Below are 25,393 nucleotides of genomic sequence, written 5' to 3'. Positions count from 1 at the left end.
ATTTCTAATACTTTTTCAGAGATTTCAAAAATTGAAACGACAGAATGACAAACTCCATAATGTCTGACATGGATTGGGACGAAGGCATCGCGATGCCAGTTGCAAATACTGAGAATAAGGAGTTGGAAGATGAGGTAAAATTAATGTTTGTTGCTTAAACAACCTGGTGTTTATACTGATTTAAGTGGCGAAGAAGTAAACTTATTTATTCAACCAGATTTTAACAAATTTTTGTTACAATAAATATTAATTTTATAGGAATATAATTTACATAGTAAATTTCTGTTTTTTAGCAGTATTTCGGTCATTTAGCTTTGTTTTCTATTATTTATCTAACTATCTTGTTGTTTATCTCATGTATTTACTTTATTTTTTAATAGGAATGTAACTTACATGGTCAAGTTCTTTTTTTCTAATTTTTTTTTCTATTTTTATGTTAACTATCTTGTTGTTTATCTAACTTTATTTTTTGTACGAATGTAACTTACATGGTCAAGTTTTGTTTTTTTTACTTTTTTTGTCAGTTTTTTCTATTTTTTTGCTCACTATCTTGTTGTTTGTCTCTATAGCTGCTTCGCATGCAAAAGGATATATCGCAATACACTGGTGATGTGCAAGAACATGATGAAAGGATTCACAACATGTCCCAGCATCTCAGGAATGTCAAACAGGAACTAACACATAACTTGGTAAGTAACACTTTTTGCACTTATTAAACCAAGCATATATAAATACCACACACACCTAGGAAAATTGTATGAAGTTTAGGGGGTGAAAAGATGTAGGAAGGTGTTAGTGGGTGAGAGAATTGTCCGTGTCATTATTTATAGGTTAATGTGTCTTTGAGGTTCATTAACAAGCAGTGACCTCTTAGTATGTTTCTTAATGCACAAATTGCATTAAGACGGACATTACAGTTTAAAACCAAACCATTTTAGTAGCGTCAATTAAATAATTCATACGTGAAAGTAGCAAGATGAAAATTCAAATTTTTGCCCACTTTCACACATTTTTCTCAACATTTTTTAAGTTTTGTAAACTACCTAGCAATAAACATGCAGTAAAATTAATGCTGAAGCATATTAGAAACCAGTTTGTGTTTCTCTAAAAATAAGAGTACTTGGTATTTCTATATCTATATATGTTTGTTGTCCACTGAACAGGACACAAATTATTATTTCATATAAATGAAAAAACTTCTCTTTTACATAACTGCCATTATAAATATTTAAAATTTTGTTATTTGCTATTAAATGTGCCACCAACTTTTTTAGGCGCTTCTCAATGCACATACTCACGAAATTGAAACAGAAGAACATCTTTGTGCAATCGCTGAAAGGGAAGATGGAAGACTTAACCAGGAAATTTCAAGACTGCAAAAGGAGTTGGACTTGACAAGAGAAAAAAGAAACAACTTTGAGGTATGTGGAAGTTTTAATGAAAAAAAATTTAAAGTTACAAATAAAAAGTGAAGTTACAAATTATTGCACTTTCAAGTTATATGGTTTGTCTGTGCAACAGAAAATTGAGGTCCATAAGTAAAAGGATATTGGAAAGTAAGTCTTTATATGAAGGTTTCGTTCATACAATGAACTTAAATTAACTTCAAATGCATTATATTCCCCATTTTGGATCCCACCAGAATATAAAGCATCAAATATGTTGCACTGAATATGTGATATTTGGACATCTTTGCAAAATAAATGTTGGTTGTAATTCCTGATAAGCATCAGCAGCATATTCTAGCACAGCTAGCAATTCAGGTCAGACACTATTAAAAGATCTTAAAATATATATGTATATTTGTCCGGCAAAAGCATCATTAGTATATCTTAATTTGAATAAATTCATATGTCTTTTAAGATCGTTTAATAGCGTCAGACTTGAAACTTTGCTAGACTATTTTGCATCTAATATGTTGTTTGTTTTTTCATGTGAAATTGTCGTTAAGTTAAAATTCAAAATATGGGTAATTCCATGTCAAAGCAACCAGAAAAAAGGAAAATTTTAACCACTACACCTTGGATTTCTTTTATATTTGCCACACTTGTGGAGTTTTTCAGCCAGATCATTAAAAACTTTATTTTGTCAAAATTGGTTGAGGGGTAAAAAAGTTATGTTATTTTAAAATTTGGGGTAATTTGTGCTCGGTCAACCATGAAATTCATTGATTTTCAGCTATGTCAACTTCAACATCTTGTATCTTTGTGATGGATTGAAGTTTGTGTTTGAAATAAAGTTTATTTAAAAGATAATAATTTAAGGTCCTATTGCTTAGATTTTTATGACATTTGAGGCTGAAGGTCAGAGGTCATGCAGAGGTTGAATATTTGTCTTTTTTGAAATCAGTGAAGCGGAACCCAATTTAAACGCGGAATATCTCAAAAGCGTTGACTTAAATTTTTGTGTTAAGGTGTCTATGGAGAGCTTATTCCAAGTACTTTCATTTAAACCAGGTTTCATTGCTCCTTTCAAGGGATACCACTGTCATATGAGCTGTGTAACATGACCGTCTAAAAAATAGCATTTTGGTTCGAATTACAAATTTATTTCAATACAAAGTCTGAATTACATTATTTTTTCAACTACTAAACTGTGACATTTGTTTTCAAATAAATTTATTTTCACAATATATATTTTATTCTTAAAATGTTTATGGAAAAAAACATGGGTGGATAAAGTGCATTATATCATGTTTTTTTTATTACAAATTTTTTTTTTATTACAAATGGAAATTTCTGTAGTTTTGTGAATTGTTTATCTAAAATTGTCGAAAAAGTACTCATCCAGTTATTAAAAATCCAGCTAATGAAGAGTTTAGTGCTCGCAGTTACACACTAATGAGGATTCTGACTGCCATAGATTAACTATGGTAAAAGAATGTGGGTATATTCTATTTGCTGAACTACCTATAAAAGATAAATCGTTGCTATTAATAAGAGCCTTATTATAAGAAAAATTTGAAGGATAAAATTTGCTTGTATCACCATGCTTTATTCTTAAACACAAGATACAACTCCTTTAATGTAGACAGTATTAACCTCTTTTGTTCATATACTTTAGTTGCAACTCTAACTTTGTCGCTAATTCCTGGCATTATACGTGTGTTGTCATTGCCACAGATTCAGCACAGCTTCTTTCTATGTTTCCTGCTGGCAATGGTTTTCTCTTTTGGTGTACATTTTTTTTGGACTTTCATAAATTTTAAAAAATTCTTTGCTGTACGCATCATATTTTCTGGCACTCCAAAAAATTCTGAAACTTTTTTTTCTAGACCAAGAGTCTGGAGAAAAGGTTAGAAGTTGAACTTTTGCTGAGTAGGATTCTTCTGTAACCAGTTTGGTTTGAATTTTATCCATTAGTTTGTCAAAATCTTTGGCTTTTTGCATATTTACAATAATTTTGCCTTCTCTTCTCTATTAGTAGTTTCCAAGTGTGGAAGAGCAGTTGAAAACCTCTTCTTCAAATCTTGATAAATAGAGCCCAATTTCCTTTTTCTATATACAATCTTGCTGGATGATGGTAGGCTATGAAGTTTTAATGGGATTGACTAATCACATGTAGGCTTGTGTTAAGCTGACTTGTGGAAAGATATAAATCGCTGTTGTCACTACTCACTAGTGTTAGAGGCAGCTACACTAACATTCGTATCAATTGACGATTCCGATGAAATGCTTTCATTTTCACTACAAATTAATTTTAGTTTTGTTTTGCAATTACTAGAATTTTTTGTCCAGGGATAAGCTTAAAATTATTTTGCTTAGTTTTTTGTGAAAAATCAAGTTGTATTTTTTGTAATTTAGCCATAATATTTGTTTTATGTGATTTAAATGGATTGCAGCAGACTTTTTGAGGCAGATCATATTTATTTAGGAAAAAGCATGGTGATACAAGCAAATTTTCTTTTTGCAATAAGTTTGCTCTTCTTAATAACAACAATTTAGATAGTTTAGCAAATAGAATAGGCCGATATTCTTTTACCATAGTTAGTTTATGGCAGTCAGAATCCACATTAGTGTGTAAACCAACACTACAAGCACTAAACTCTTCATTAACTGGGTTTTCAATAACTTGATGAGTACTTTTTCGATAATTTTAGATAAACAATTCACAAAACTACAGAATTTATCAACTTGTAATGAATCTGAAATAAAAAAATATGATACAATGGACTTTATCTACCCATGTTTTAAAAAAGTATTTGGAGGAGTATATTCTTCATAAACATTTTAAAAACAAAAAATATGTTGAGAAATTAATTTATTTAAAAAACAAATGTCACAGTTTAGTAGTTGAAAAAATAATGTAATTCAGACTTTGTATTGAAATAAATTTGTAATTCGAACCAAAATGCTATTTTTTAGACGTTCATGTTACACAGCTCATATGACAGTGGTATCCCTTGAAAGGAGCAATGAAACCTGGTTTAAATGAAAGTACTTGGAATAAGCTCTCCATAGACACCTTACACAAAAAAATTTAAGTCAACGCTTTTGAGATATTTCGCTTCTAAATTGGGTTCCGCTTCACTGATTTTTAAAATACACATTAGTTTGACCTGCACTTGACCTCTGACCTTAGAGCTGAAACAACAAAACAATGTAACAAATCTAACATTAGGTTATTATCTTTTAAATAAACTTAATTTTAAAGTAAAACTCCAATCCATTAAAAAGTTATGCTAGATTGAACTTTGCATGAGTAAAAATCAATGAGTTTCACGGTTCAGCGAGCACAAAATGCCCAATATTTCAAAACAGCATAACTTTTTAACCCCTCAAAAAATTTTGGTAAAATAAAGTTTATTGTAATCAGGATGGAAAACTCTACACATGTACAAAATTTGAGCAATTTTGAAAACATATGGGTTAAATAGGTTGGTTGCTTTGACATGGAATTACCCATATGTGATTTTGGTTTCTGGTGTAATTTTTGAAGTTGAATCTTTTACCTAGCCTGCTAATTCTTGGAGAAGTATAAGGATGTTGGAAAATTAGTCGTTATGTGAAGGTTTCGTTAACACAATGAATTTTATTTAACTTAAAAACTGCAATACATTCGCCATTTTTAATCCCACCAGAATCAAAAGCATCAAATATATAAGTTTATTTTTGTGTGGAAGGTTGTTTTGAGTTAAAATTCAAGCTAAAAAATATAGCCACTTATGCTGGTGCTATAGTTTTTAAAGTTGTTTTAACTAGCCCGCTATTTCTTGCAGAACAAAATCTTCGTCCAAAGCCAACAGTTGGAAGAATTTAAGTCCCAGATGAACTGGGATCAGCAAGCCCTCGAAGCTTGGCTGGAAGAGTCGGCAAGAAGGGATGAAGATGCATTGACACTTCAAAAATATGCAAGGTAAAAAAGCAAAACTTGATATCCCTGCATATAAAAAAGAAACACCACTTTAACTGGGATTATGTATATACTAATCTATCAAAGTTTGCATAGTTAAGTATTGGGCGAAATTAACTAACCTTATAGTAGCAGAATTACGTTCCTTCAACCATTGTATTTTGGCAATATAATATTTATGCATGTATATGCCTTTTTTAGTGTGAACAATGTTTTACCACTTTTAGTCAGGATTATATGTAATCTATGATCTTTTTTTGTAGTAGGAACCGAACACTCTAATTCTGATCAGTTAGTTTGTATTATTAAGTATTTGGCCAATTAACTAACCTTATGCTAATAGATTTAAATTTGTTCAACCACTGCATTTTTGCTATGTATGTGGATTTTGTCATAAAGTATATGAGCCTAACTTTGCAAAAAAATAAAAACAATGTTGACGTAAATTGTAAAAATAAAATTTCAACAACTAATGAAAGTTTTTAAATCGTGATTAAATATTCACTAAATGATTGTCATGCTACAAGTTAGTTGTATGCACCAAGTAACTAGAACCAAAAACTTTAAAATTTAATCTCTGTAATCTGTAGATATATAAATATAGTTTTATATTCAGTTTGGAACTACATTATTTCAATGCGTTCTATGTTCTTTGCAAGACCACATGTTTAGCTCTCGTTTGAACCCATAATAAGTTGTATGTACCAAGTAATTAGAATCAAACAGTTTTAAATTTAATGTCTGTAATATGTATATATATAAATCTTGTTTTATATTTAACTTTGACCTAAATTTTTTCAATGCCTTTTATGTTCTTTGCAAAAGCACATGTTTGGTTAGCTCTTGTTTAAACCCATTGACTAATTATTTTTCAGCCACGATCACTCCAAGGTAAAGGAACTGGCGCTGCTCATTGAGCACATGACTGATGAAGTGCAGAAGAAAAGGAAGTGCCTGGACCACGAAACTACGGAAACACTGACTGCACAGGTGTGAAATTAACCCAGCAAATTTAAAACATTATTTTAAAGCAGGGGTGGGCAACTTACGGCCCGTGGGCCAGAACCGGCCTGCCAACGCAAATTATCCAGCCCGCGACCTATTTTTCAAACTGGGCACGGAGCGATATCTCATATTTTTCTTGCTATTTCAACTACGAAAAAGAAAATATTTGTTTGCGCTTTGCGTTAATCTTGTTCCTTGATCGTGTGTAAATTGCAAAACACCCTAGTATTATCCCTGATTAACTGACGTTGCGATCACAATAAGATGCGTAAAGTATACACAGCTAACATATAATGGCCCGCGGAGACCTTTTTTAGTTTGGTTTTGGCCCGCGACTGGAAAAAGTTGCCCACACCTGTTTTAAAGTGTGCTTCTAGATTCCATTGCAATACATTTAACTACCAAAAAATTGTTTGTGTACTTTAAACACATTCTATTCACCAGTGGTAGTGTTTTCAAGTATACCACCTGAGCTAGTGAGGTAATAAAGATGTTTTTTTTAATAAATTTATTTTTGTAGTAATGCTAACACAACTTTAACATTGGCTTTCGTCAAAATGTTTTTACAGATTTCAACCTAATTGTAGGTTGCATTTTCAATGTTAAAATATCCACCAGTGCAAAGTTATTGTTTTACTTTTTTTAAATAAATGTACAGTATATATATATATATATATATATACGTTGTTTTTTTAATTTCAACCAAAAAAACAAAAACGCAACATGTAGCAATTGTAGCAGTCCAATTGATTTATTTGCTAAGTTGAGACAAATAACCCAATTATATTAAAAACTGGTAATTTGACACAATGACAGAAGTCCCAGTCTGGTAATTTGTTTAAAAGACTTTGTTAAAGTCATTTTTTACAAAATAATCAACTCAAGTCATTCGAGAACAATGACTTAAGTCAACCGTGCAAAACTGTTGGTTTGTTTAAAGCAGATTTGCCCAGCCTTTAACTCTCTGCGGGCAACAATAAATTTTTATTGTGCACCCATTTATTTACAAAAGACTGAGGTCAAGTCTTTTGAAAACAAGCTATTGGCTTGAATTATTGCAACCATGCTAAACCTTATGTTTTGCGATGCAGATTGAGCTGGACAAAACAGCCGAGGAGTTCCGCAAGGCGCATACAGACAGACAGAATCTGATCACACAATGGGAAGTAACCATCGAACAAATGCAAAGAAGAGACCGCGAAATGGACCAGGCTGCTTTGGTAACTACACAACATCTTTATAACTATTGCTTTATTTTAGAGAACCTTTACATTTAAGCTTATATTTTATACATTTAAATTGATGTTCATGTACTGATTTTTTTTTTTTAAGTTAAAAATAAAATTCTGAAAAATTTAAGCTGAGGTTAATATTAGACATTTAAAGTGTTATTTTGTATTTGGACTGATGTTTTTAAACTGATTTTGGTTCTTTCTTTTTAAAAAGACAAATTGAATATTGGAGCCGAAACATGATTTAAACTGATGTTTTTATACATTTGGACTGTTTTGCATTAACAACTTTATTTTACAGGAACTGGCTAAAGTTAAGGAGGAAGTTCGTCAAAGAGAACAAACTATAAAAGGTAAGTCAGTGCTTATTGTTATTTATATACTAAAGCATTTTTCTCAAACTTTGTGCGACGCCCTTGAAAAATGCACACAGCAATGAAAGTCAATATATTCATTTATTTATTTGTATGCTAAGAAAATTATAAAAAATCTTCAATTCCAGTAATTTTCCCGTAACCTAAGTGCATTCAATTCAGTCATTGACCTAATTACAACCCTGCTTTTCGGTAACATTTTTTTTCTTCGCAATATTTTTTTTCCAAAAAAAACAAGTTAAGTCAAGGTATTCGTTCTAACGTCTCAAGTCAACTAAAGTCATTTAAAATCCGTAACCTAGGTGCATTTAAGTCTTGACTCAAACATTGACTAAAGTCCTGTTCTCTTCCACGTGATCCTATTTGAATAAGAAAGGCTGACGATGCCTTTGCCGGGGAAATGCATATATATCTTTTAACATCGAGGTAAAGGTTGACATTTATCTTGCAAGGGTCAAGGTGATTTCCATTATCGCTCATTCACCTTGACATAAATAGTGACGTTTCGGTAAGATCTCACATAAATAACTTATCATTGGTTGTTGTTTTGAGATGAAAAAATATTAAAAGCCAAATCTTACTAGTGTTAAGATCTTTAAATAGTGTCTGATCTGAATTGCTAGTTTTGCTACAGTATTCTGCTCTTACTAATCAGGAATTAAGGTCGGCATTTATCAAGGTGATTTCCATTATCACATATTCAGTGCTAAGTTCTGTTACACGTTTCAGAGAAGCAAGCTTTCTTGGAAAGCGAGATGGAGAACAACCAGGAGCTGGATAAGAAGATCGCCTTCCAGGAGAGGCTCGCCGCCAAACTCCGGATCGACCTCCAGGATCACGAAAACGCCAGGACGCAGCTGCGCGACGAGGTACGTAAAAGTGCCCGAAATTCGCTTGGCGTTAAAGTATATGGAGCAAGGTTGGACTGATGTTGAATACATATCAAAGCCCGTAAAGTAGAGCTAGCATATTTTGGACACTGTTTGACGTAGAATAAATAAAAATTTGCTTGGGGTTAAAGTTGGCCAGGGGTTCGTAAACAGGGGTCTATTGACCCCTCGGGGTCGTGAACTAATTTTAGCGGGTCCATGAAGGCCAAATTGAAATGTTAGTGTATATTTGAAAAGTAATCAATTTTTGTAAAGGAAAGAGTTGAATAAAAATAAAACGTTTTAGCACTTAATGCATTTAGACTCCATTTAACTTAAATCATTAGCATATTTTTGAAAGTCGGTTTAATTGCAACGTCAATTTATGACGTCATTTTAAAAAATGTCTTGCCTACCGTCGTCCACCCGAAGCAAAAACAAAATTAGTTGTCCGTGGTAAAAAAAAGTTTACTGACCCCTGAAGTAGGCGGAACAAAAGTTGGACTGACGTTGAATCAATATCAAAGCCCATATACAGAAGTATAGCTTAGAATATTTTAAACAGTGTTTGACGTAGAATGAATATCAAAGCCCAAACAGAAGTACGGGCAGCATAAAATTATTGACGTTTGGAATAAGTAATATACTAGTTTTTCAACGGCTTTATAATTTCCTACCTATACTTGTATGGGCATTGCCATTCATTCTACGTTTAACAATACAACCTACAGCCATTATGCTCCGTAAGTTTTACAATTTAAATTGGTGAGTTTAGCGCAAATAAACGTAAAGCGTCTTTCTCAAACAACACAATCAACTCCAGACAATGTAGGACATAGGATTTTGATTGATTGTACTTTAATCGTACGCAATAAGTTGAATTTAGAAATTGCTAACCCATAATAGCAAAAATCGAATTCCCAAAGATTCCCAAATATCTCGCGGCACCCTTGAGCATTAGAATTGGCACCACAGTGGGGAACTACTGCGTTAGAGTGTAAAGAATAATTGAAGTATCTATTCAAGGGCAATTCTAACTCCACCCTTTATTGCAGTTGGATACGTTGAAGTACACCGTGGAACGTACGGCCTCCGACCTTGAATCGATGAAGACAAACGTGAGCTCACTGAGAAAAGAAATCATCAACAAACAAGAAAAGTAAGCGTTTCTCTCAATAATGGAATGTTTTCATTGCCCCTCTATATTGTCCGTTTCGTTTTGTCTTGACTGAAAACAAGCCCTGTGCTCTCTGTAGTATTTTGCCTAATATCCATATTTTAAAACTGCATTATGCTTGTAATACCAAAAAAGTTTTTTTGGCAAATTTATGAAATTATTGATAGAATTATCTTATTTCATGAGCTATCCTTTTAATATGAATATACGCTTTACCCTGTTTCTTATTTACATAAGCAAAATGATACTAGGCGTACTCAAAGTTGTCGCTTCTCGGAGCTAGAGAGTTGGAATATGGCCTATTTAATTTTTCTGTGCTTTTCCACTAAGGTTTAACTACTTGATTTCTCTCGATTTACTCACCTGATCTACGACACTACTCAGCTCCAATTTTGTTACGTAATCCACCAAACTTGTCTTAAACTCGTACATAAAATAAGGAAGTGTGAATGCCGTCCAAACTGCTTATGGTGCAATAACTTAGCCAAAAAAGACGAAATTAAAGAAATGCGTTTGATGCAATATTGCCGTCTATTGTTGAAATCAAACCAACTTTAATATGAAGAAAAAGTTGATATACAAATTTACAACAGTCCAATTCCTGCCTGATTTGGATCGACCCATTCTTCGTAAGCCACTGTGTTACAACATCCCTGTCCGTTTGACAGCATAACCAGATTCATCTTTTTTTTATTGCGCTGCAAGCTCCGAGGATTACGTTTTCGCAAGAGCTATAGATCTCCATAATTAAGCGATACAAACCTAAACCCTTTGTTCTTCCTCATCTTCCTCCAGACTGGGGCAAGCCACCGAGACTCGGGAGCATCTTCAGGAGAAGCTGGAAGCTGCTGGGAAGGGAGCGCTAACCGCGGAGGAGAGAGCAGAGCGCGCCACCAACGAGCTCATCTTGGAAGAGGAGAACGTTAGGGAGCTTGAGAGGGATCTGACCAAGACCCGGGAAGTCCACTTCAGGAAGAAACAGGTTCGCTTGTGATGCGTTAATTTGCTGAGAAGGCTGAGGTCGTGAGTTCGAACCTCACCGAAGGCCAGACTTTAATTTTCGTACTTCTTTGTACACCTAAAACTTATCTAACAACTACCATATCAAATTGAGAGTTGCACACTAAATGATACGAACCTCACCGAAGGCCAGACTTACTTTTATTAAGCTAAATGAATAAGATTTAGTAGTTATGGATAAACTGAATGTAATTTGCATTTTCTTTTTAATTAATTTACACCGCAGGCCAGACTTTTTTAATAACTTTAATTCCAACCTAATTTGTAAGTTGCTTGTGTGCTCTAATTCTATTTCTAGTTTAATTCGGTTTTCACCAAAATGAAACTTGGAGGTTTGCTGGTGATTTGTTGATTTGCTAAACAGACCGAGGTCGTAAGTTCGAACCTCGCCGCAGGCCTTAGTTTTTCTAGTCTTGCCTTGCTTGCACCATAGGTCGACATTTTCATGGCTGGCTGACTAAGATATATGTTTTCTTGCCTTCCAACCCAGGACCTTTAATAGCAAATATACGTACAATAGTGATGGTATTCATTGGATGAAAAAGTTAGAAAAATGTTTAGCTTATTTTATTTTATGAAATATTTTGAACGGGAAGTTTAAAAAAAACGGAATCTGCCTTTTTATCGTGATTTATTTGCATCATGCTTCCGAGCACAATATTTACAAAGATCGCGATTTAAACGTCCAATTAGAACCTTTTTTTCATTTAACGCAGATATTGTATGCCGTTGATAGATATAGTATAACCAAACTTTAACGGCAAACCATAACTTACAGCAACACTTTCGCAGAAACTCTATGGGGGTTCACACAAAAAATTTGTTGTAATTTTTTTAGTGAAATTTATTGGCACAGTCTTAAGAAGCGTAATCTGCCGTTTTTAGGTATTTTTTCAAGATTTTAAGCACAATGTTTACAAAGACAGCATTTTAAACCTCTAATGATAACCTTTCGTATATTGCATACCGTTGATGAATATAGTATTACCAAAACTTTAGCGGCAAACCAGAAATGACAGTAACACCTTGTTGCCTATTATCGCAGGACCTCTATGAGGTGGCGACCAAGGAGAAGAACATTGCTGCTGAGATACAAGGAAGCCGAGCGGCGGATCGCAACTTGTCCTCAAGACTTGAGAAGCTAGATCAGCAGTCAATCAAACAACAGGAGATCGTGTACAACCAGGTATTGTTGTTTTGTTGTTGTAGCACACAGTGTTAATGCATAATGCCGTAGGAGCGTTTGCCTGATACCTTATCCTTAGGTGATAGAACAAGGACCGATAACCTTTTTGTACTCTAATGGTTTAAAACTGAAATTTTATCACGAGTTACAACAATTTAAAAACAACTTTTCGTTTATAAACTGAGAACAGCATCTTAAGTGACGAACTAACAATCAGCGATTTTTGGCAAATTCGTTGCTATAACTTCCATATTATTTCGTGCAAGCTTTCGCGAAAGCGAGGATCAATTTGCCAGGTAAGTGCTTAAATCTCAATTATGGTTGAAAGTGCCTTATTCTTACTTGCACGAAGCCTGTGGTTACCACCCTTTCGTTTAAATTTCAAAAAAAGTATTTTAAAATTACAAAATTTAAAAATGATGTTTATTGATACTAAATGTATACAATTTAATTCAGAGGAATAAACGTAAAAGGCAGACTTTTAAAAATCATCGTCTCCTTAAGGTTGCTTTCAGGTATTTACTATACATTTGTTATTTATTTAAAGAGACTTGTCTTGAACTAGGTTATTTTACAAATGACTTGACTTGGACTTAAGTCATTTCAAAATGACTACAACACTGCCTCCGGATATCCAAACAGCAATGATATCGCGATAAGAGATCGAAAAATTACAGAACAAGCAGGATAATTGCTTGGGGGATTCTTTGATGTATAGAACCAAGCAATTCTAACGCACTGTTTGTTTAAATTAATTTGAAGTAATGGTACTTAATTCGGCAAGGGAATGTAAATCAGACCTTTCTTTGTTTTCAACTTGTAAAAAGAACCGAGTCAGTGTGTATGAATTGATTTTAATTTGTGGTTTTGCTTAAGCGCAACTGATGGATTGGACTGGGACTTAACTGGTTATTTACTTAATAAGACTTACACTTAACATATTTTTTTGAATGAGTAGGGACTTTGGTTATTGTAGAAATGACCACACCTGCTTGTAATCACAACGCCTTAAATCCCTTCTTCGTCTTTCCTCCAGAATTTGTAATTTGTTGGGTTTTTGTTATGTTTTCATGAAGATAGCATTTCTCAGAATCGGACTAATTTACAAATTTGAATAGTTTAACGCTTACTTTTTATGACAGGGACTTTTGAAGTTGACTCGCTCTAATAATAACTCGAACTCGGACTTGAGATTATTTATTAAAAAATACTTGACTTTGATTTAAGTTATTTCACAAATGACTTTGTGTGGACTAAAGTCGTTCAAAATGACTGCTTCCAGGTCGTTAGTATACATCAGCGTTTCTCAACCGGTGCGCCATGGAAGGCTGCTTGGTGCGCCGCGAGCGAAAGGAAAAAATGTCGAAATCATTCCAAAATTAATCGGAATAAGACTTTAACGGACAAAATAATGTTTTTATTCTCAAAGACTGGAAGTCCCTTTAAAAATATGCAACTATAAAACCCATATAATACAAAAATGCAAGCAATTTAAGAGAAATATCGGTACACCTCAAAAATTTCGCGCTCCCTTCGCTCGCAAGGTGCGCCGCCACGTTTTCATATGTTTCTTGGTGCGCCCCCAAGTAAAAAAGGTTAAGAAACACTGGTATACATATGTTTGAAATCACAACGCCTTAAACACATTCTTCTTCTTTCCTCCAGGATTTCACGATCCAGCAGCTGGAGAGGCGTCTAGCTCGGCTCCAGGGAGATATCAACACCGATGAGAAGAAAGAACTTGAGGAGAAGATCGAGGCTCTCACCAAAACACTGGATGAACGTAACGCAGTGCACACTGTGCTCCATACACAGCTCAAACAGTTGCAGGTGGGCCTGAATTTTAGTTGTTATGTGAAATTGTCAAGCACCTTTGGCTTCGTTTTTGTGTTTTTCCCGTTTATTTATTTATTTTTTTTTTTTTTGATTTAACGATTTTTGTTTTTGCGCTGTATTAGTTTTTGTGTGTGTTTTCTAATTGTTGTGTTAAATGAATAGGCAAAAATGGAGTTTACTAGGGATTTGCGATTTCAATTTTTGGTAATTAAAACATCGAAATTTTTCTAAGTATATTTAAAAACATTGTACATTTTTTTCGGGTATTTGGATTTTAATTTCGAAATTACCTGCGAAGTTAAAATAATTAAAAGCGGAAAAACAACCTTTGCCTTGAATATTTGTTATTTTGCTTAACAAACTTTTTCAGTTTTTTCTCTTAACACAAATTAACTGCCAGGTAAAAATATTTATGCACAAACCATATTTATTTCGTAATAAGAATAGCAAAGTAGGTATCATTTTGAACGTTTCGAATAACTCTTTATTCATTTTCAACATATCAAAATGATACCTGCTTCTGTATGGGCTTTGATATTCTTATTACGTCTTACTACAACCTCCAACCATTATGCTCCATATTTATTTCGTTATTTGCATCTTAAATTATTTTTTAACGCGAAACAACTGCAAATTAACCTCTCGGAAACGTCAAAAACTTAAAAAAGACGTTTTTCGACTCAAATGTTTTCAACTTATTTCTATTTGTTTCGTTTTTTGTGTTTGCTTTACAAAATATCGATCCAATTGAACGTGTTTACCTTTTTCAGAAGTTTAATACTAAATTTTGATGTCAAGGCCGTGACTTAAAATTGACTTGCGTCAATAATGATAATATTCATTATTAGATAGAACTGTGGGCTTTTTTTAATTTCTTTTAGACATCATATTAGGAGGTTTCCTAAATTGTCATTAACCTAAAGTTATAATTGAAAAACCTTAATAAGTTTTAGTTTGAGCCTGTTTGTGTCCCAATATTCATTCATATTTAAGTCCATTGTTTCACTTAGTTAAATTACTGCTTACCGACCATTTTTAATGATTTTTTAAATACTTTTAGCTTCTTTCAGCACTTTGTTGTTTAAAGACACATTGCGAACACACATTGAGACTTGATTGTTATTTGTTTAAAATTACTTGACTTAACATCATTTTTAACACACTTTTTCCTCCTGCTCCTCCCCAGGACGACATCCGGAGGCAGAAGCGGGACATGGAGCGCACCGGAGTGGAGAAGGCTGACCTCACCAGCAAGATTGAAGAACTTAACCTTCACAACGAGATCTCGACCAAGGAGCTTAAGACCACTATCGAGAAGTGAGTTAACCAGCATGAATCTTGGCTGGCAGCCGTAGTTGTCTTATTCAAAACTGAAAAACTAGTGGTACTGTACATTAACTGGCTTCAAGCTGAATTCAGACCTTTCTTCTACAGTTTTTAGGACGAGTAACATATAACTGCTGTTCCATTAGTCTGATCAGATAGGCTACACCAGGGGTCTGCAACCTTTTTGTAATGGCGGGCCAAAACCAAACTCAGAAAGGTCTCTGCGGGCCGCACAAAATGTTAACTAAGAATTATATTATTAAAATGTTAAAACAACTGTGAATCAGGCGGGCCTCGGATATTTTTTGCAGTTAAAACGTGTTTAATTACATTTAACAAGGCAGTAAAGTGTTGGTGCGAAAAAAAGCGTTTATTTGGTTTAAAATTCGAGTCCACGTGTCGTCAATCATACTACTAATGAAAAGTGTAATAGAACTACCTTGAGGAAACGCAATAATCTTAATATTAAATCTAGTTCAGTGTTTGTTAACCTTTAAGTCCGGGCACACCTGGCGAGCGAAGCGAGCACGATTTTTTTTTTGGTAAACAGGCATTTCTTTTAAATTTCTTGCAAGTTTTTATTACACTGCCGAAAATAAAAAAAATATTAAAAATTATATGTGCAATATTTTATACGTTTTCCGTTTGTCCGCGACGATCTAAGCAGCCTTCCTAATCCCATGACAGTTGCTTTATAACGGCGAGGCGTCAAGGATTTTATGGAAATTTCGTTCGAATAGTGTTTAAAAACTTTTCTCAATCAACCTATATTGCCGTGCTTTTTTTACTCCTATAAAACGACATTTGGGCTGAACCGCTGTAATCTTTGTAGGCCATATTCGTGTTGTCAGCACTTGTCAGTCAAAGCTATTCACTAAATCAGTATCCTGATGAAGACGTTCTGTATAGCACGTCGACACGTCGATCTATTATATATACTGCTGGAAGAGCAACACTCCGTTATATATCCATTCACTAAATGTTCCTTTTAAATCCCAGAAAGCAGGAGAGTATGGGGAACTTTGGACTAAGACTTAAATCCTTAAAAAAAATATGCGACACCACGCTGAAGAAAAAAAGAATAAGGCAAAAAAAAAGAAAAAGGCCGAGAAAACACTTTAAAAACAAATAAATCTAAATGTTCCTTTTTAATCCCAGGAAGCAGGAGAGTATGGTGGAGGATAACATCCTTAAGCTAGAGATCAAGAGGATTCAGGACTCACTCCACAAGAGGGCCGACGAAGTGCTGAGCCTGGAGAAGCGACAGCTGCAGCTTTCCACAGGTTTCTTTAACGTTCTTGCTCGTAGAATGTTTTGTCGCCAAATTAGACTTAAATTAGAGTCCCTCCGAAAAGTCTCGCTACAAATCGACTTGCAAGGATTTTAAGTCGCGAATCATGAATTGTGTTTAGTATATTTATGTTGGATAGTGTTTCGACCACATTTTAAATCACCAAAGCAAGCGAGCTATAGGTCCCTTTAACCTGCTTTTTTCACAAACGAACAAAGAGAGTTAAATATAATCCAGGGGGCAAAAATGATCTTTTTACAGTTCTAGATAAAGACCAAACTGCTGTAAATCCCCTGCTGTAAATGGTCCATTCTATTTAAATCTGTATTAAAATGTCCATTATTTTCATTTGTTTTTCTTGTTTTGAAAAATTATTTTATTTTCCAATGTATCCACGTAATAAATTAATTTCAACGCTTTTGTAAATGTTTTTTCATTAAGTAAAACATTAGTCATTAAAACAGGTGCTTTTTTGCAACCTTTGTGTGTTTAAATTATATTCTTTGCTAGACTAGGAAGTGACTGGTTTGTTAAACAATAAAAGCCTTGAAAAAGCCATGAAAATAATGTTTTAAAGCACGAAACTTTCCTTTGCATTAGTTTTCTGCTGTAGGTGTCTGCCATACGAAAGTGTTTTGGAGGTTTATACAATGGATTAAATTGACAAGAAATGTTCACTGTTGTCTTTTATATTTAATAAGTCTAATAATAGGTTTGTAATGGCATGAGCCTGTTGCTGCTTGAGTACAATAGATACCAACATTTGTAAAGTGACATTCAATTGTCCTACAAGTTCACATCGTTTATTTTTGCTATTTACAGCGATGAAGGAACGCAAACAGGAGATCAACGTGCATAAGGATATGCTTTTCAGTCAGCTGAAGGCGTCCAATGAGGAAAAACAAACTGTGAGCGCCGAACTTCATCAGAGGACAGAGAAGATTGAAAAGCTTCGAAAGAGGTGAATAATTTCGTCCGTATAACTTTTGATATTCAGCCCGTTTGGCTTCCTAAATAGGCTTATTTCGTAACTTGCACTGCTTTTTATAGCAGTGGTTGTTAAACTCTTTCATCTTGCGCCCAATTCAGAGAGGTGCTAATAATTTCGTTGCTGTAACTTTGTTTGCGAGTGTTGTAAACAAGTCATCTTGAAATGACTTAAGACCCATTCAAGTCATTTGAAAAATAACGTAAGTCCAAGTTTATTATTTGGCTAAAAATAACAAGTCATCAGTTGCCCTAGTCAATTCCCAGTCAAGTCTTTATCTAAGCAAGTCAACTTCAAGTCAAGTTATTGACATAAAAATAAAACATGAAACTTTTAAAATTGTGAACCTCGATCCTCATGGTAAAATTTTAAAACAGAACAAATCTTTGTTTAATGACTAGCTCATTTTACTTGTGAAGGTATGAAATCCTAATGGTCTCAATGGCGCCACCTGAAGGCGAAGAGGAAAAATCCCAAGCCTATTACGTCATCAAGGTAAGAAGAACAATTTTGCTCTATACTCCCAAGTTCGACAACATTCAAATTAATAAGCTACTTTTATCCGACAGCCTCCCGTGTAATAAAAAAATTAAAGAAAATACAACAAGTGCGTGATCGATAAATTTTACCGTTTCAACGTGTAGGAAAATGTTGTTGTTTTATCAGTTGTAAGATACATGTTTTGCGTTCGGAGTTAGTTACTTTCAATTAGCCGTATACATTAAAGGCGAACTTGTGAAAAAAATGATGAATTTCTTTCAATATTAGGAACCACTGGCCTATGCAAAAAACATTTTTTAAGATACATGTGGTGCGTTCGGAGTTAGCTAACTTTTAATTAGCCATATACATTATACATTAAAGATTATCAACTGCCCTATGGCATTACATCAACTATACGGAACGAAATATTCTGCAAAATACAGACATGCCACCAAACCGCGCTTATCTCTGTAACTTTAAAACGTTTTCGATTCCCTTTACATACGAGTAGTTTTTCCGAACACAAAATGGCGACCGATTTTTGCACTCACGGCGAACCGACGCGTTTGACAGGCCGCCCAGGACAAGGAGGAACTGCAGAGGACCGGTGACGAGCTGGATGCTCGCATCCGTAAAGCGGAGAAGGAGATAAGAGCGCTGGAGAACACACTGAGACTGATGAACAGCCGAAACGAGACTTACCGCAAGTCGTTCAACAAGGTGCTTGTTTGTACCAGGGCTGCGGAGTCGGAGTCGGACTCGGGACTCGAGTAAGACCGCGTAAAACTACCCGAGCCCCGAGTCTGACATGCGCATGCGCAAGACAAAATTCTAAAACCGATATGGCCGCCAACTTGAAATTGTAAAGGTGGAATAGCATGTGGTGGATATTTTCCAACCATGTATTGTGAGTGAATGAGTTATACGACACCCCTATAAGTGGGTTGCTGAATATCCACGTTATTTTGGTAACGTAAATTGGCGGAATACAGGCTGTAGAATCAGGGCCGGAATGGGAACTCGACGAAATCGCACATTTGACCGGAGTCGGACTCGGGTTATTTTTAACCGACTCCGCAGCCCTGGTTTGCACACTTTAAAATGTGATAAGTTGGGTATCCGACAACATCAGATCGGAGCCGATACCCGATGCCAAGTGACGGTATTTCTACTCGTCCGATACTAGCGTGGTATCGGTGCCGCTCCGATACCAATTTGAGATCGGATATTCAGCCATGATTTGCCATCCACCGCAGTGATTCTATACCTAAGAAAGCTATTTTTTAATAAATTTTAAGTTAAAAACCGAAGGTTACTAAACTTTTTACCTGTGAAGCAAATTTTGGCATAATAACCTAAATGCAATTCCTTTTAAACGTTTTAATTTAATCTTTTTTTGCATATTTGAGCATAAGTAGGAACACTATACACGGGTCTGTTTATAATCTTCAGTAGAAAAAGAGTGGCTTAAATAACAGATAAAAGATTAATTCTTTTATTTGCATACGTCACTACTCACTTCGCGACCTCCTTTTTTCTGTTTTTAAAGCGTTCTGAAACGTCCGAGCGTCTATATAATGATTCGCGTTTATCTTAACCTCATTTCACAGCCCTGAAGATGGCATAAGCACTTGCCGAAACATATACAAATAAAAGAATGCATATTTTATCAGTTATTTGGGCCACTCTTTTTCTACTGAAGATTATGAGCATAAGTGTTGCCGTCAATTGCTATCGGTTCATGTCGCGCTACTTTTTTGCCTTAAGTAGCGACTCATAAAATGAAGTATCAAGCATTCCTAATGATGGGGATTCCTTTAAATATTTTCGGAAAAGTAGAGATGTATGATAACTGTGGTATAATTAATGTCGTACTAAGGTAGAGGCTGGAAAAAGGTAAACTTTATTAAATTTGACATATGAAAGTATTTCCCAAAATCAAAATATATCACAATATGTCGCCGTGATTATTAACTCCATAGAGATATTTTAAATAGGAAAGTGTAGACAATAGGAAACAATTGATCGACTATTCCCATTTGCTTTGAAAATACTGGCTTTAAAATTGGCTCATAGTTAAAAAAATCTTTAATTTTCAAACGGCTTCAACAGGCTTGTAAAAACTTTTAAGTTTCATGCTTTATTTAACCGTCCAAAAACGCATGGTTATCAAGCGACACATTTGCGCCTTTTTCAAAAAGTGCATTTATCAAACCGATTTGATTGACAGGTGACCGAGACGAGCGAAGAGTACGAGATGAAGACACAGTTGGATGAACATCACCGAAGCGTGATGGACAAGTACAAGTACAAGAGAAGGCAGATCAGAGAACTGCAGGAAGACTTGCAGGTAAATCTAATAGAAAGTTCACTTTAACGGGGGTTGTGGGGTAAAATATTACGTTTGGTAGTTTTACTTATGTTAAACTTCTAAACTGCAGGAAGACTTGCAGGTAAATCTAATAGAAAGTTCACTTTAACGGGGGTTGTGGGGTAAAATATTACGTTTGGTAGTTTTACTTATGTTAAACTTCTAAACTGCAGGAAGACTTGCAGGTAAATCTAATAGAAAGTTCACTTTAACGGGGGTTGTTAGGGGTAAAATATTACGTTTGGTTGTTTTACTTATGTTAAACTTCTAAACTGCAGGAAGACTTGCAGGTAAATCTAATAGAAAGTTCACTTTAACGGGGGTTGTGGGGTAAAATATTACGTTTGGTAGTTTTACTTATGTTAAACTTCTAAACTGCAGGAAGACTTGCAGGTAAATCTAATAGAAAGTTCACTTTAACGGGGGTTGTGGGGTAAAATATTACGTTTGGTAGTTTTACTTATGTTAAACTTCTAAACTGCAGGAAGACTTGCAGGTAAATCTAATAGAAAGTTCACTTTAACGGGGGTTGTTAGGGGTAAAAATATTACGTTTTTTTACTTATGTTAAACTTCTAAACTACATTAAGACTTAATTGACTGAATTCAGTATTGCTCAACTTTTTTTGCCGCTACCTAATAACTAAGCGTAAGTATAACAGTTTCTGTAAACTTTACTTGCTCGGTTCAAACTTTACGCACTCGCCTAATCAAGCTCATATATAACTACGTAGATTGTGTATGCATCTGCGCGGTTATCAATATGCATATGCATAACATATGTACTTTGGAACACTATATACGGATCTGTTCATAAGTTTAATGGTGAAAATAACGGCCCAAATAGACGTTAAAATGCGACATGCTTTATTATTCGAACGTTTCGGCAAATTTTAATGCCATCATCAGTGATATGAAGGCCACATCAGTTACACCCGTTTATATACACTTTAGTCGCACAAGGGAATGATAAAAAGGTGCGAAACAAGCGTCGCAAAAACGATAGATAAAAAGGTGCGCAGAAGCGAGGTGTTGCCGAAACGTTTGAATAATAAAGCATGTCGCTTTTTATGTCTATTTGGGCCGTTATTTTCATCATTATAACATATGTGTTTTTATAAGTGTCATGTAGCCTTTCTAAAGTCGTAGTGGCCAACGGTAACATGAGTAAAACTATTCTTGTCATTGAACTTGTTAGTGAACAAAACTTAAGACTTTGGAGCATTATGGTTGGAGGTTGTAGTAAGACGTAATAAGAATATCAAAGCCCATACAGAAGTAGGTTGAATTTTGAACGTTTCGAAGAACTCTTTATTCATTTTCAACATAGCTTATTCGAAACGTTCATAATGATACCTGGGCTTTGATATTCTTATGAAAACTTAAGACAGTTTAGTTAATATGATTTATGTATTCGTACTTCACTCACAGTTTATCATATTTGGAGCAAACTTGCTTAAAACCAATCTTAATAAATTTAACCATGTGAACTACTACAGTCGACGAACCAACCGATTCAAACGACGACCCGAATTTGGGTCGCGAAACGTAGGTTAAGAAACACTTACTTAAGTCATTACAACACTTTAAATCGGCTGTTTATACATGACTCTTGACCTTTTTGATTTTTTTCTTGTTTTTAAATAAATTTTAGGCCTTAATAGAGCTATATCGTATGTCATAAAATTATGTGTTTATTCTGCCACTACAAAAACATCCATGCGCCAACGAAATTTTAACAGGCCCAACTTTAAGAACAACTAGTGACTATCTCATACCTAAAACAAATCCTCATTTTGACGAGATTTTGCTAGGGGTGAAAACATTTGATTACGTTGTTTAACTTATGTTAGAGTTACCAAGAACTTTAAAAAATAACAGAAACTACGCTTGTTTTTACCGTTTGTTCAGAATACTGTTTTTTTTTAAATACAACCTGTCCAATTACCACTTGTTGTATACTTTAAAATGCAACCTATTATTTAATCACACACTTCTGTCAAATCACAAACTACTGTTAACTGTTAGGTGAAACCTTTTATTCAATTTCATAAGGCGCCTTTCCGACTGTAACTTGTTCAAATGCGACTTGTTCAGATGCCACTTGTTGTTTACTTTTAAAACGTTTCTTGTTGTTTGCCTTCAAATCGCAACCCATCGTTTACTTGCAAAATCAACCTGTTGTTAACCTTTTAATCACAATTTATTATTTACTTTTCTAATTTCGCTTTAAATGCAAACTTTTCCACTTGTTGTTTATTTTCCAATACAACCTATTGTTTACATTCGAATGCAACCCATCGTGAACATTTTAATCATTTTTTGCAAACCTGTTGTTCACCCTATAATGTGACTTTCCAAATGTTTAAATGCGGATTAATCCTCCTACAAGAATTTCAGAATGATAACAATTGCGTTCCACCTTTTATAAATGATGCCTTAATTCACTTCCCAGTCACATTAACTGAAGATGATACAGGTTCGCATTGAAACGTATGCATCAAGATGATGGCGATCTACTCGACCTTTTTGGCATTGAATTTTTTATCAAATTGTTTACTTTCAAAACGTAACCCATTGTTTACTTTCGAATCGCGCAGACAATGAGTGGCGCGATGGACACTGCGATGCGCGACGAGACGGCTTACCGCGAGATGGTGCAAGATCGCAAGATCAAAATCCAACAACTGCAGAAGGACACACAGGAACAAAGGGAGAAACTAGACCGTGTGCAGAAGCAGGTTCGCTTTACAAAAATCGCTATGTTTTACTGTCGGGAAGTTCAATATTTTTACTGTAGGGAAGTTTTTGATTTAAATTCACTAAAATATTCAATTTACACAACTTGCGATTTTATATATAACGACCTCCCTAAGCAAGATTGAATTTAAGTTGGGTTTCAAAACAACACGAACTTTACTTTAAAAATAAATAAAATAATATTCGGAACGTTGAAAGTTCTACCTACTTCTCAATGGGTTTTGATATTCTTACTACGTCTTACGACAAATTCCGATCATTATGATCCAAAGAACTTTACTTTATCTGACGTATTTTCGTTTCACGACCTTAATGTTTATTTTTTTAGATCTCAAGAAGCGCCAGAGAGGCGCGTGTGGCTCGCGGCAGCAAGGGACCGATGTTGGACGAGAGGGACATGGACCTCAGAGACCTGCGCAGTCGGAACAAGACCATTGCTAAGAGTATTGCCGATCTTGTGAGACAAGTGAGCTATTAACCTCTCTGCTAGTTAACAAGTTGTCATATGAATATACTGCTGCTGCCAGAAATTGTAACACACAAAATTCTTCTTCCAGTATTTTGTTTTTATGACCGATGTTTCGATAACCTATACAGGAAATCTTCATTATAACAAAAACTTATTATTTTTTCTAAAGAAATATTCATTATTTTTTCTAAGAATAACTTAACCTGGAAATAAGAAACTGATTTGTTTACAACACTGCAAAAACCTAAGGGTTAAACTGGAACTTTTTTCAAAATGACCTGACTTGGACTTCAAGAATTTCAAAATGACTTGAATTTGACTATGTTTTTTTGTTTTTTCAAGAACGAATTAATTGGGACGCAGAAAAGTGACTTGTTCAAGACACTGTAAAAAACTCATAAGGTAAACTTGTTCATTTTTTTTAGTTTCCCGACCTGGGCGCGGCTGTCGAGGCTTACTTTCAACAAGCCGGCCTCCCTGTGCCCAGCCTCGCACCAGAATCGCGAACAAGCTCAAAAAGTAGCTCGGTCAGATCAAGTGCAAGAAGTTCACCGCGTAGCTCGCTGTCGTCGGCCAGGTAAATAATAAACAATAAGCTATGGAGCATAATGGTTAGAGGTTGTAGTAAGGCGGATGAGGAATATCAAAACGCATACAGTAGTATAGAGTAGCATTTTGAACGTTTCGACTCTTTATTCATATTCGAAACGTTCAAAAATCCACAAACTTCTATATGGGCTTTGATGTTCTTACTAACATTCAATGATGCTTTTGTCAATCCAAAGACCGAGTAGGAATAATAAGCCCGAATAGAAGTATAGGTAACATTTTGTAAACGTTTTGAATATCTCTTATCATTTTCTAAATCTGTTAAATACTACCGACTGCTATATGGGCTTTGCTATTCTTACTACGATTATAGTAATAAATCTATTTTTTGTGAAAAACAAACCAATACAAAAGACTTACGCTTGTTTTAGAATTCATCGCCATTCCCCTTTATATACTTTTTAGCTCTTTTTGAAATAAGATCTAAATCTGTCGAAATGAGACCTAGATAGCCAGGATCAGGCCTATCCAACAATTTACCTAACCCGAAACCCTACCCACCCTACCCTAACTCCCTAAAAATTCCAGCCCTAACCTATTTTCTCACACCTCTTATTGCCCACCACAAACCCCTTGCAAGGCCCAACAATCCGGTGCCGAAACGTCGACACCCGATCGTTCCATACCTTCTACCTAAAGTTTAAGGCGTTATTTTGGCTATTTGGTACTTTTCTAAAGAATTTAGAACTTATTATTTTACCTCTTATCATGGCTATTACTGCGTATTTGGCGTATTATGTCGTTGTTCTTACTACTATGGTATTATACATTTTTCTGCATTAGGTTTTGTTGCTTTTTAGGTCTTATTGTGTGTTCCCGTTTTTACAGATCGGTCACCAGCCCAAAGCCAGTGGATCTCGGCCTCGGGCTCCAAGTCACTTCTCCGCCGGGATCGAGGCCCGCAAGTGCCGCCAGTTCCCGAGCCAGCGCCCGATCTAGATCTTCGCGCAAATGATTGAGTCGAGTCCTATACGCTTATCGTTGTCGTTGTTGTTTTACGTTCACCGTTTTATCGCCAACTGCTCCGTACTACTGTGTTATATAGT

At 34.9% G+C, this 25,393-nt stretch overlaps 1 protein-coding gene across 1 annotated transcript; it reads left to right on the top strand.

The window, feature by feature from the left end:
• Window positions 1-25,393, top strand: LOC146145770 (coiled-coil domain-containing protein 39-like). Its single transcript, XM_083389709.1, has 22 exons — window positions 1-134; window positions 570-689; window positions 1,275-1,421; window positions 5,219-5,355; window positions 6,228-6,342; window positions 7,449-7,577; window positions 7,891-7,942; window positions 8,693-8,832; window positions 9,888-9,991; window positions 10,805-10,991; window positions 12,075-12,215; window positions 13,881-14,045; window positions 15,238-15,368; window positions 16,536-16,660; window positions 17,491-17,629; window positions 18,076-18,151; window positions 18,713-18,859; window positions 20,370-20,489; window positions 23,110-23,250; window positions 23,598-23,735; window positions 24,164-24,315; window positions 25,176-25,393. Exons 1-22 carry the CDS (start codon window positions 45-47, stop codon window positions 25,300-25,302), a joined length of 2,823 nt encoding a protein of 940 aa, XP_083245835.1. The 5' UTR covers window positions 1-44; the 3' UTR covers window positions 25,303-25,393.

Source organism: Ascidiella aspersa, chromosome 5, assembly GCF_963924565.1.
Source record: "Ascidiella aspersa chromosome 5, kaAscAspe10.2, whole genome shotgun sequence".
Lineage (NCBI taxonomy): Eukaryota > Metazoa > Chordata > Ascidiacea > Phlebobranchia > Ascidiidae > Ascidiella > Ascidiella aspersa.
The sequence above is the reverse complement of the archived record's forward strand: the minus strand, read 5'-3'. Positions and strand labels throughout refer to the sequence as shown.

Bases quoted from the DNA above. Each gene is read 5' to 3' on its own strand.
- LOC146145770 (XM_083389709.1), top strand. From the start codon at position 45: ATGACAAACTCCATAATGTCTGACATGGATTGGGACGAAGGCATCGCG. The intron at 8,833-9,887 runs GTACGTAAAAGT...CCTTTATTGCAG, and splicing joins GGACGCAGCTGCGCGACGAG to TTGGATACGTTGAAGTACAC. The intron at 18,152-18,712 runs GTAAGAAGAACA...CGCGTTTGACAG, and splicing joins AAGCCTATTACGTCATCAAG to GCCGCCCAGGACAAGGAGGA.